Here is a 13,226-nt window from a genome sequence, read left to right as displayed (position 1 = left end):
ACTTTATGCCACAAAATGAAGTCGCAAGCAGGCTTTTTGTCACATCCCTGGAGGGGAGCCAAGTATACGGAACTTTTTTTTTAATCACAGCAAAGTTCTGTATTTAAAAAACACCAATATTAAGAGATTATCTACATAAAGCATTGTTATGGGTATAGCAAAGACTTACATGACTTTGGTACGCCCAAAAGCTTCTGCTGGGAAGGGCTCAATGCAACGCATGATGATGTCACTGTGTATTTGAAGTATCTCCAAAATTCAAACAAAGCGTTCACACTAAACAGTAAAGCGAGAACTAGTTCTGGTGCAAGAAAACACAGTTGAAAGGTCAGTGATTGACAGATAAATATTCAGCTTCAACATTTAAAAAAAAAAAAAAAAGAAAAGTTGCACCTTCTCAACAAACAAACCATACATAAGTGTAAATATTGTCTTCTAGAAAAACTTTGAAGCACTTTATAGTAAGGCTATGGGAATGCTCTGACATATTCTGGTGTCTAAAATACATTCAACCCAGGTTCACACTGATGCGGTGCAAAATTTGCACCGGTTTCTGTGCGATTTCTGAATCGCATCTTAATTGCACCATGTTCATGTGAACCATTGTGGGTGTGTATTTTAAGTTAACACCACCCCAACAAATATGTTCACAAAATGCAGTACAATGTGCAGAATCAGATTGCATGGGTGTGAATACCCATGCAATCCAAATCTGGTACAGATAAAAAAAAAAAAAGTCCTGCACTATTTTGGTGCAGATGTATGCCTCAAATTGCAAAGCACAGAAATTGCATGTGATTTGCACAGGAACAGAGTGCAGTTCCTGTACGAATCACACGCAATGTGCCGCACTGCATCAGTGTGAACTAGGGCCAATACTGCAAGTTTACAAAATTTGCTCAAAGAAAGCAGGTCACTCCCCTGTGCAATTTAGATTGAGCTAATAAAGAAATATGCACAAAATTAATTACCTTGAAGTTATTGTCAGATATGTTTAAAGTTTATACAGTCATGGCCAAAAATATTGGCACCCTGCATTTCTGTCAGATAATGCACCACTTCACCCAGAAAATTGTTGCAATTACAAATGTTTAGGCATTCTTATGGTTATTTCTTTTGCTTGTATTGGTATGACAAAAAAAAAATATTGAGAAACAAAAAGCCAAATCTGACATTCCACACAAAACTACAAAAATAGATTGGACAGAATTATTGGCACCTTCTCAAAATTGTAAGAAATAATTGCATTGCAAGTTTGTGATGTTTCTGTAGTTTGTAAATAAACTAACCTGCATTAATGAACAGGTGCTGACAATATACAACGTGTTCCAAATTATTATGCAAATTCTATTTAAGTGTCACAAAGATGAAATATTTTGTTTTCATTTTAACTCATGGATGGCATTGTGTGTCAGGGCTCTTTTGATCACTGAAAACAATCTCGGACACCTGTGATAATTAGACTGGCAGGTGAGCCCAATTTAAGGAAAAACTACTAAAGGACGGTGTTCCACATTATTAAGCAGAGCACCATTTTCAAGCAATATGGGGAAGAAAAAGGATCTCTCTGCTGCCGAAAAGAGTGAAATAGTTCAATGCCTTGGACAAGGTATGAAAACATTAGATATTTCACGAAAACGTATGCGTGATCATCGCACTATTAAGAGATTTGTGGCCGATTCAGAGCACAGACGGGTTCGTGCAGATAAAGGCACATTGAGGAAGATTTCTGCCAGATCCATGCATCGGATCAAGAGAGCAGCTGCTAAAATACCATTACATAGCAGCAAACAGATATTTGAAGCTGCTTGTGCCTCTGGGAGTCCCACGGACATCAAGGTGTAGAGTCCTCCAGAGTCTTGCAACTGTGCATAAACCTTCTATTCGGCCACCACTAACCAATGCTCACAAGCAGAAATGGCTGCATTGGGCAGAAAAATACATGAAGACTAATTTTCAAACAGTCCTGTTCACTGAAGAGTGCCGTGCAACCTTGGATGGTCCAGATGGATGGAGTAGTGGATGGTTGGTGGACGGCCACCCTGTTCCAACAAGGCTGCGACGTCAGCAAGGCGGTGGTGGAGTCATGTTTTGGGCTGGAATCAAGGGAACAGAGCTGGTTGACCCCTTTAGGGTCCCTGAAGGTGTAAAGATGACCTCTGCAAAGTATGTGAAGTTTATGACTGACTACTTTCTTCCCTGGTACAGAAGGAAGAACTATGCGTTCCGTAATAAAATCATCTTCATGCATGGCAATGCACCATCTCATGCTGCAAAGAATACCTCTGCATGAATGGCTGCTATAGGGATAAAAGGAGAGAAAGTCATGGTGTGGCCTCCATCCTCCCCTGACCTCAATCCTATTGAGAACCTTTGGAGCATCCTCAAGCAAAAGATCTATGAGGGTGGGAGGCAGTTTACATCCAAACAGCAGCTCTGGGAGGCTATTCTGACATCTTGCAAACAAATTCAAGCAGAAACTGTCCAAAAACTCACAAGTTCAATGGATGCAAGACTTGTAAAGCTGCTATCAAATAAGGGGTCCTATGTTACAATGCAACGTGACTTGTTAAAATGTTTAAAAAGTTAAAATGTTGTTAAAAGTTTGATTGAAATAGCTTTTGATTTCAGTAAATATGCTACAAACACAACAAATGACAATTTTCAGTTCTTTACAACCTATAAAGTGTTTTGAAACTTACTGTGCGAAATAATTTGGAACAGTGCATTGTAAGTGTATTATGTTTAAAAAAAATACTGTTATTAGGTGGTTTGTTCAATAAAATTTGAATTGTACTCTTAATAGTTGATAACATGAGAATTATGCTGACTGTTCTTTACATCAATTATTTAGGTAAATTAGAAAAATATAATTTGCATAATAATTTGGAACAGGGTGTAGAGATCACACCAGCAACCAGTTAAAATTGTGCAAAATTTACTCAACCTTTCTGATGTGTCTGTGCACTGCATGGAGAAGAGAAAAAGAGCAGCAAAACAAAACAAAAAAAAAGTGAGGATTTGAGGACAAAAATTGTGGAAAAGCATGGACAATCTCAAGGTTACAAGTCCATCTTCAGAGATCTTAATGTTCCCACGTCCACTGTGCGCAACACTGGTGTCCGTTTATGAACCAGCGGTAATAGAGCGCTGCTCAGTTCTCCTGCATTCTCGGAGAACACAGTTCTCCTGTGAATGCAGTTCAAGCAGTTCTCCGAACGAAGGGAGAACGGTCTCCAAACGCTGGAGAACGGTCTACAAACTCTGGAAAATAGCTGATTTTACTATAATCTCGTGAGATTACAGTAAAAGGTCAGTTTACTAAGCAGAGGTAAATTATCTCTGCTTAGTTTGCGGTCCCTCTGATTCTCCAGCTCTGGGCTGGAGAATCTGGAGGGAGAACACAGATCTCCAGTGAAGGGCTGACATGATCTCCTGAGTGTCAAACTGTGAATGACCAGAGAATAGCGGAGATCCGTTGAATCGCACCTATTCTCTGTGTCATAAACGGACACCATTGTCAGGATGTTTACAGCCCATGGCATTGTAGCTAATCTCCAGGGACATGGACAAAAGAAATACTGATCAAAGATTGCAACAAAGGAGTGTTCAAATGGTGGCTAAAAAACCTTGATCAACTTCCAGACAAAGTCAAGCTGACCTTCAGGCAAAAAGGTACAACTGTGTCAGCTCGCCATCTGAATGAAAAGGGACACTATGGTAGGAAACCCAGGAGGACCCCACTGCTGACAAAGAAACATAAAACGCCAGACTGGAGTTTGCCAAAACTTACCTGAGGAAGCCAAAATCCTTTTGGGAGAATGTGCTGTGGGCAGACTAAACAAAATTACGGCTTTTTGGTAAAGCCCATCATTCTACTGGTTTCAGAAAAAGCAATGAGGCCTTTAAAGAAAATAATACAGTCCCTACAGTCAAACATAGTGGAGGTTCACTGATGTTTTGGGATCGCTTTACTGCTTCAGGCACATGATGTCTTTACCGTGTGCATGGCATTATGAAATTTGAGCACTACCAAAGAATTTTGGGTTGCAATGTAGGGCCTGGTGTCAGAAAGTTGGGTTTGTCAGAGGTCATACAGCAGGACAATGACCCAAAGCACATGTCAAAAAGCACCCAGAAATGGTTTCAGACAAGGCACTGGAGAGTACTGAACTGGCCAAGGAGTCCAGCTCTTAATCCCATAGAGCACCTGTGGAGGGGAGAGATCTCAAAACAACAGTTGGGAAAAGAAACCCTTCCAATCTGAGAGACCTGGAGCAGTTGGCAAAAGAAGAGTGATCTAAAATTCCAATAGAGAGGTGTAAGAAACTCATTGACGGTTACAGGAAGCAATTGATTTCAGTTATATTTTCCAAGGGGGTGTGCTACCAAATATTAAATTCAAGGTTCCAGTCATTTTGTCTAGTCCATTTCTGGAATTTTGCGTGTCAGATTTGGATTTGTTTCTCCACTTTTTTGTGTCATACCAATACAAGCAAAAGAAATAAACATGAGAATGCCTAAACATTTGTAATTGACCATTTTCTGGGCAAAGTGGTGCATTATCTGATAGAAATTGAGAGGTGTCAATATTTTTGGCAATGACTGTACTTGCTAATTAATGTACAACTAGCGCCTACAGAAATGTGTATCAGAAATCACAGAACTACCACAACAAATTTCTCCCCAGCAGTACGTAGCCAACTTTGTTCTTGCATTATAAAATGATTGGCATTTATTCCTAGTCATCCTGATCCCTGTACAGTTGTCAGCTGTGATCACACATATCTGACATAGATAAGCCCCTGTCTCAAATTTGTAAATTGATACAAAGTTACAATTGTGTAGTCAGATCACAGGGGAAGTGAAAACTGAGGAAATGTTTCCTGCAGGAGACCGATGTTCATATTAACCTATGCAAGTCAAAAGGACTAACAGTGAAGCATTGTCATTGACTTTCACTGTATTGATCATTTAAGAACAAGAGACTCCATATTGCTTTAAATGTTGAAATGTGCTCCGTAATCTTTATCTCACACACAGACGCAACTTTGCTAGAAGTTCTCTCCCCCCCAAACTGTAATTGCAGAGTTAACTTATTTTCAGTGTCTCAGCCAGAAATTTCCATAACAAGTATGAACCTCCCAGGTTAGGGACAAGTTTAATTTATCCAAATGGTAAATTTATAAACCACTCAAAAATATTTTGGTTCAAATTGTGAAAATGGTATTTATTATTAATAAATAAAGCACAATGCTTGGCTTCAAGCTTATAAAGAAGTGTACAATTTGAGCAGTTGTTCCAAAAAGCAGGTTAGGAGAACCTAAAAAAAGGTAATGCTGGGAGACAAACCTACAATACAGATTTATGGGGTACCCACATCTACCATAAAATGTAGAAGTCAGTTGCTTTGCACATAGAGGATCGTGTTACATGCCCGATGTTGTACTGTCCTGACCAGTCTGTGTACGTATTGTGACTTGGGGCATGTGGTAGATGAGCTTTTACCGATTTATGTCAGCTTGAATTGCAGATTAAAGGCTTTCTAGTCCACCCTTAAAAGGATAAGATCATTTTGCTAAGCATGTTACACCCATATACAGGGTGTAACTTTTTTAGCATCAAACCCCTCAACACCCCCTTGTGGCAGCGAGCTGGGAATAATCTCCCCATACTTGCTGCCACAATAATCTCCCCATACTCACTACAACAATTCAAAGAGCAAGGTTGTGCAGGGCTCCGCCCACACGGCCACATCCTTGATTCTCAGATTTCTGTGAAATCAATAAACTACAAGTAACATTTGCAGGTGTCTGCTTGTAGTTCTCAATGAACTACCACATAGCTGTTGAGCTCTCTGGTAATTCAGTAATTCTTCCTGTCAGTACGATGCACGGGCAGACAGATTACACGGAGTCTGCAGGAGACTTGCATGGCACCAGCGATCTGCTGGTGCAATGCTTTCCAGACCTCTAAAACAAAAAATAGTAAATGCACATTATTTTACCTGCAAAAAAATGGGAATTATTTAAGCTTTGTTTAAAGGGTAAGTTTGTATTTTAACAATAAAAGAAAATAGTCTCTTATGTCAGTATTTCTCCTACGCAAGAATTTCAGCTCCACAAAGCATTATCAACAAACAAAATGAAAACTGCTAAGCCACCTGGTTCTCTTCAAGCTCACTCAGCCCTAGCCCTCCCAGACCAAGTTGTACCGGCATTCCCAGTCCCACAGGCCAGGAAAACCCTCAAAGGGCGCAGTGCCCCTGGAAGCAATGTATGTCTCTCCCAGCTGAAGCACACAGTTATGTTTCCAAAATGGGAGCCCGAGCCATGCCCAAGCCCAGCCCACAACAAGCATGCACTCCCACACAGCCCACAGGCCTCTAACAAAACCCAAAAACACAGGACTAAAGGTTTTGTCCCTCCCAAGACACTTTAAAACCTGCAACTTTCAGACCCAGATTTGAGACCACCAAAACCCAGACAACCCTGACAAGCAAGTCTTCTCCATTTAAAAACACTCTGGAGCCTCACACTCTGCCCTGATGCAAATACCATGCACACCACCTTCTCCCACACACTGTGGCAGGGCCCATCACTACCACTATATATACACACTGTATACAAAACCCCTATATGGTTCACTTTAAACCAATATCATGTTTCATTAGGCTGAGCTTCCTCACAACTTACCATGAAAAGAAAATGAGGTATTATTGAAAGATTTCTAACTTACCAAAATACCAGAATGGCCAGTCTGGAATATTAAAATATGTTCCAATTGTTTTACCAGTCCTGAGGAAAAGAAAAAGTAACCTAAATTCATTTTGGAATGTTACAACATGGCAATAAATAACAGTTTGTTATTCTTAGATTGTAAGCTCCCAGGCCCTCCTAACCCTCTTGTATTAAACTGTATTGTTGCCGTATTGTCTCCCTTTATATTGTAAAGTGCTGAGGAAACTGTCGGTGCTATATAAATCCTGTATAATAAGCACTTCAGGTCAAGATGATAGAAAACTACAGAAGGAATAAAAAAAACAAAGCATCCAGACATGTAAACTTTTCAGATCAGATCTGGGTTAACAGGAGATTCCTGCATGCACTGGTGAATACCACAGGTCACCATCAAGTGTAAATTCACCTTTTGAATAAAATACACTATGCAGTCAATTGGCCTCTGCAGGTTAAAAACACTGTGCAGAGATAAAATATTTGGGTTGATTTACTAAAACTGGAGTGTGCAAAATCTGGTACAGCTGTGGCAGCCAATCAGCTTCTAACTTCAGTTTGTTCAATTAAGCTTTGGCAATAAAACCTAGAAGCTGATTGGTTTCTGTGCAGAGCTGCACCAGATGTTGCACTCTCCAATTTTAGTTAATTAACCTCATTATGTAATATACATGTATAAAAAGACAATGCATGCAAAGGTATTTTTATTTTTAACTGATCTTTACTCAGCTGCATAGATGGGCTAATAGCAAACAATGCAACTGACTTCAGATCTTAAACAAAAATCACCTGACATTTTTTATAGCTATGAGAAAGATGCCAAGTGTCATTCAGAAGACTGAGGACATCTAGTGGCAGAAAAGACTTACTGCAGAGGACAGCTTCACAGAGGAGAGGAGAACTGAAACTAGCTGAATCAAGGTTTATTTTAAACCCCTGCTGGACTATTTAAAGGTCTTCTTACTCTGCCCAATGGTCTTGAGTCCTTAAAAAAAAATCTCTCAGTGGAGGATCGGATACTGATCTGGCAGGCCACTTCAAAATGCCACTGGAATATTCAGGCATTGGAAAATTTATACAAGGGTCTCACCCGTTGGTATTTTGCCCCTGTGCTCAAAGCCAAGTATGTTCCTGGGTATAACCCCCTTTGCTTCAGAGAGTGTGCAAACACAGGAACAAAGTTTCATATTTGATGGTCCTGCCCAACGGCCTACCACTTGTGGACTAGGGAATATAATTGGATTCATTCGATTACACTTCAACTTGCAGGAAAACCTGTGTGAAGCTCTGCTTCATAGACTGTTGCAAGAGATACCATGCAAGTCTAGGATACTGAGACTTCATCTTTATGGCAACTAGACAAACCAGAGCATGGGCAAGGAAATCTCCGACACTTTGAGGAAGTGAAATCCAAAATACAGGGCATTTTCATTAATGAAAAGCTAATGGCGGTATTGGAAGACAAACACAACCAGTTTCTGTCGATTTGGCAGCCCTGGCTCCACCAGCAACCAGTCTCTAGATTTCCAACACGACTGGTCCATCTGCAGTGATGTTGAATTCCCATCGCCCATGACATGTAGTTCCGGGCGCCGAGTGGGTAGTTTTTTTCTAACTTTAGCCCTGCTGTGGGCAAGAAGCGGGCTCACCTGTCAGGTGGAAGCATTCAGCGGCAGCGCTGCCCACAATTACTTGCACGCAGTACCAGCCTCTGTGCACCCCCCCCCGTGAGGTTTCCTGGGCTCCACTTGCACATCTGCGGGCCCGGCTTGCTGTCGGCTAGGGAGAAGTGCGAACAAGTCCGCTCCCCTCCCTTTCTTGTGCTGACCCGGAAGTGACGTTACGATGTCACTTTCGGGTCCCCGTTGAGAGATTGTAATGCAATCCCCAGGTACAAATGTAATATGGTGCAATGTGCACTACATTACATTCAGTGGAGCAAAAGGGAGACATGCAGGGTATTTTAGACCTTGAATGTCTCAAAGAGAACATGTCACCAAAAATCATCACATACAATAAAAAGACTTTTTTTTTTCTTTTTTTTCTAACAAATTAGTTAAACCCAAGCACATACCATCCCCCCCCCCCCCAAAAAAAATATTGAGGCCCCCACCCCCACATATATGCATGTACAAACGTAAAAGCACATGCTGGAGCACCTATGCATGAACCGTAGATTGCGATACACGTCACATATCGCCGCGCACGCCAGAATTAGAGCAATAATTCTAGCCCAGTCCTCTTCCGTAACACTAAACTGGTGACCTATAAGGAGCTTTAAAAGTGTAGACCTCTAGAAAATATAGAGTACTGAAGTTTGTCACCATTTCACGAGCACACAAAAATTTAAGGTTTGACAAGTTGGATATCTAATTACTTGCTGCAACCTCAACTTTTATATTTTACAAAAAAATAGGGTAATGTATTACTTTTGTGCCCTAAAGTTAACTTACTTGTATTTTTTACTAAAATTTTGCTGTAAAATCATGCGACATGTACTATTTTATTCTCTAGGGTCTGCTTTCAGAAAATACATGTTTGGGAATTTATGTAATCTTCAGGCCTAAAATGATTTTTTATCATGCAAAAAACGGCTCAGGCAGTGAAAACGCAAAAACGAAACTGGCAGCGAAAGGAATAAAATATAAGCCCTGACCCACCCTTTCCTGATGAGCAGCCAATCGTTGTTCATCACACTGCAAGGTCTTTCTCCCCCCCCCCCCTTTTTTTTTTTTTTTTATCTGGACAAGTAGATTGTCATGAAGGACAAGTAGATTGAGGCCCCGATTTAGCCCCGGGACAAGTAGTTTTTTCCAAACCCCTGAACTGTAACTGGTAATCCTGCCATCTCCCAACCCAATCATTCTTGAGGCGGACCAGTGTCCGAATTCCCCCATGGCGAGAAACCCCTCCTCCTTTATCTTTCCTCCTCTACGTCACCTCCCTCGGTACCTTTTCTTGAGTTCTTTGGCTCCCTCTTCTCTATAGCTCAGAGGACCCCCCCTTCCTCCCTTTTTTTTTTCTTGAGTTTTGACCTCAGCAGTTGCTCGACATTATCAACATGCCTATCCAGGTCTGAAGTTTATGGTCAAACACTCAATTAGCATGCTTTCAGGACAACCTCTCTTCCTATTTGCACACTCCTTCTGTATTGTGTAACTGAAGAAAGGGCTGGGCGGGTTTGTCCAACTACAAACTATGGTATAAATACACTGAAATTTATGCAGCTACAGACACTATACTTGTAATGGTGGTGATCCCCAACTTATAGTGATTATGATACCAGTACATAGAAAAAAATATATAATTTTTTTAATGTATTTGGGTTTTTTTTACCTACCGTCACCCTAGCATTAGTGTCACCATAGTAACACTGTACTACTTGTGAGGGGTGATCAGGATTTTATTTTCTACACTGATTAGTTTTACAGCCATCATGGCTTAAAAGCAGTCATTTCTCACCCTCTCTGGCTGCATTCCTGCAGCCATTGAGAAATACTGTGAGAGCTGTGAATGGTCACAGCTTATGACATGCTACAAGGCTGCTGTGAATGGCCTTGTACTCTGTGATTGATCATAGAGCTCACAGTAATAAAAAATTATTCCACAAAATGACATTTTATTTATTACTGTACATGTGATCAGCGACTATATGGTACTGGGGCTGCCCACAGCAGCCTAGTACAGCGATCTGTGTTCCACAGGAAAACATCCACTCGACTCAGCGCTGCTCCCGTCCAGCCATTTGTGTGCATGTACTGGACGGAAAGAGGTTAAAGTGTGCTGCTTTTACTCACAGATCTGGCTGTTTTTTCCGCCTTGCTTTTTCGGAGAGAACAGCCAGATTGCTGTTCTGTGTAATTGTAAACACAAAATGCCATGCAGTAATTGGACACAGCCAATCAGCAGGTTTCAGACAAATTCATTAACTGCAACCAGACCAATCACAGCACAGGTCAGCAGGGGGCAAGTGCACATATGCTCCAAAACCGGAAGCCAGGTGGCAAAATATCTGGACAAGTAGATTGTCGTGAGGGACAAATAGATTGGGGCCCTAATTTAGTCCCTGGACATGTAGCTTTTTCCCACACCCCTGATCTGTAACTGGTAATCCTGCCATCTCCCATTGAACAGACCCAATCAGGGTTCAGACAAATTAATTGGCTGCAACCTGACCAATCAGAGCACAGGTCAGCAGGGGGCAAGCACACATGCGCTCCAAAACCGGCAGCCAGGTGGCAAAATATGGGTATGTCGCCAAGCCTGACTGCACAACCCCCCCCCCCCCCCCCCGTACATGAAGTGTGGGTGGGAGGCAAACACTTAAGTCCTGTGTGATTAGTTGGAAAAAGTTGTGGGCTCTTTAACCCTTCATGCTAACGTTACACAAATATGCAGCCTCACAGAACTGGGCTTTTTTCCGTGGGGCCGCATACTTGTGTCTGTCTTTGTGCTGAGAACGCACCCGCAGCACAAAGACAGTGTTTCACAGAGCCCCAGGTCCCGTTCTAACAAGAGACTCCCGATTCCAGGTCACATGATTGCTGTGACAGCCTCTAACTGGCTATAAACAGTGAACAGTCACTGTGAAGCCCGCCCACATTGGTTTTTTTCTCTCTCTGAATGAAGGAGAGACACATTGTATCTGTCTCTCTCCTGGCAGAGAGGGAAAAAAAAAAAAGAAGATAAATATGAAAAAATACCTAGATCAAAAATTTGATCTAGTTCAGTGCCAGGGTTGGTGTTTAGGTCAAGGGTCAGGATTACGTTTTTCAAATTGGTATCAGTTCGTGTCACTGTGTTTTAGGTAAAAAAACAAAACGTGCACTACTGTTTCTGGGCTGTAGTTCCGGGAGAAAAAAAAAAACCTACACATATATGGCATCACTGCGATCGTCAAGAGCTGGAAAATTTATTTTGGGTTGTTCTTTGATGGTAGGTTATGGTAGTAACAAGAAACACAGCTAAATAAAAAAATATATTTTTTGTTACTATTTTGGGCCAGGTTTTCCTTTGATAAAAAAATCAGGAGATATCCATTACCATTTACCACCAAATGAAAGCCCAATTTGTCTTGAAAAAATACAAGGTATAATCTACCTGGATGTACAAAGAAGCTGTGGTGATATTTACGGTTTTACTAACACATGTCAAAGGTGTAAAATTTTACTTGGGCTTTAAGATTTGTTTTACCCTTAGGCGTGAAGGGGTTAATGAAGGAGAGCCATGATACTCACATCTCAGTGTAAATAATCCCAGCCAGAGACACATTGAGGACCCCACTAGCCAGGACAAACTTCCTGGAGCTGGCCTGTTTCCTCATCTTGATGGTGGTGTCAATAAATGACATGTTCAGGTTCTGTTCCTCTGTCTTCATTCCTGGAGGAAGAGATGAACATGACTTTATATGTATCCTGATCGCTCGTCATAGACCTCATGCGTAGCCCGATCGCTCGTCATAGACCTCAGGCGTAGCCCGATCGCTCGTCATAGACCTCAGGCGTAGCCCGATCGCTCGTCATAGACCTCATGCGTAGCCCGAGCGCTCGCCATAGACCTCATGCGTAGCCCGAGCGCTCGCCATAGACCTCATGCGTAGCCCGAGCGCTCGTCATAGACCTCATGCGTAGCCCGAGCGCTCGTCATAGACCTCATGCGTAGCCCGAGCGCTCGCCATAGACCTCATGCGTAGCCCGAGCGCTCGTCATAGACCTCATGCGTAGCCCGAGCGCTCGTCATAGACCTCATGCGTAGCCCGAGCGCTCGTCATAGACCTCATGCGTACCCTGATCGCTCGTCATAGACCTCCACAGCCCCTGTGGGAGAACTATCCCCCTCTACACCCATCACACAGCCTTATACCCGGGGTCCTCCTCTGCTATGGCAGATCTAGACACACACCGCCCCATCTCATGGCTTCCCTCATGTGAGGAGTCCCGGCTGACCACATGTGAGCAGAGAACACGGACCGGAGTGCCGCCCTCCCCTTACACACGTTCGGGCACAATGGTGACAGCAGTGGAGTCATTATCAAACACGTCAAATAAAGACATGCGGCCACCACGCCGGACACGTTCTTTCTCTATAATCCGGTATAACGCCGTACCGTCCAGTTGACCCGAACTCCGCCCCACACACAACGGACACTCTTCACCAGAATGTGGCGGCCAGTAAGCAACCTAACAGCCCGCTCTACATCGCTCCACAGCCCCCCACATCCAATGAGAGAGCTACAGGACTGACATCGGAATCACGTGACCCTGGGGGCGGGCTTTAGGCAGACTAGCGTAAGCAGGTAGGGCGAGGGAAGTGACGTCAGTGATTGGGTCCCCGTTTATTCGATGGTAAGGGTGGAGTTTTGTCACTGCCCCATGATGTGACTAGAGGAGACAGAGGCATGGGTGGGGCGGGAGGTGAAGTTAAAGTGAAACTGAACTGATGCAGGCCATAGACGGGGAGAAAAACGGCCGATTTTTCTTTTAAAAAACGAAA

The 13,226-nt window shown here is 42.5% G+C and overlaps 1 protein-coding gene across 3 annotated transcripts in view; it reads right to left on the bottom strand.

Annotated features, from left to right (window-relative positions):
* Window positions 1–12,989, bottom strand: part of TMEM209 (transmembrane protein 209) — a 49,672-nt gene extending 36,683 nt beyond the window's left edge. For all 3 annotated transcript variants that reach the window (XR_016312656.1, XM_089676911.1, XM_089676912.1), the window contains exons 1-4: window positions 12,841–12,989; window positions 11,972–12,113; window positions 6,739–6,797; window positions 170–301 (exon numbers count right to left, since the gene is read on the bottom strand). Coding sequence is in view for 2 of the 3 variants with exons in the window: in XM_089676911.1 (XP_089533037.1) it covers window positions 170–301; window positions 6,739–6,797; window positions 11,972–12,111 (331 nt within the window). In the remaining variant the exon portion in view is untranslated. The remainder of the gene's footprint in view (window positions 1–169; window positions 302–6,738; window positions 6,798–11,971; window positions 12,114–12,840) is intronic.
* Between the last annotated feature and the right edge of the window lie 237 nt (window positions 12,990–13,226).

Source organism: Staurois parvus, unplaced genomic scaffold (genome assembly GCF_062004578.1).
Source record: "Staurois parvus isolate SC_StPar_1 unplaced genomic scaffold, SC_StPar_1.0 ptg000175l, whole genome shotgun sequence".
NCBI classification, from domain to species: domain Eukaryota; kingdom Metazoa; phylum Chordata; class Amphibia; order Anura; family Ranidae; genus Staurois; species Staurois parvus.
This window is presented reverse-complemented; position numbering and strand designations above follow the sequence as displayed.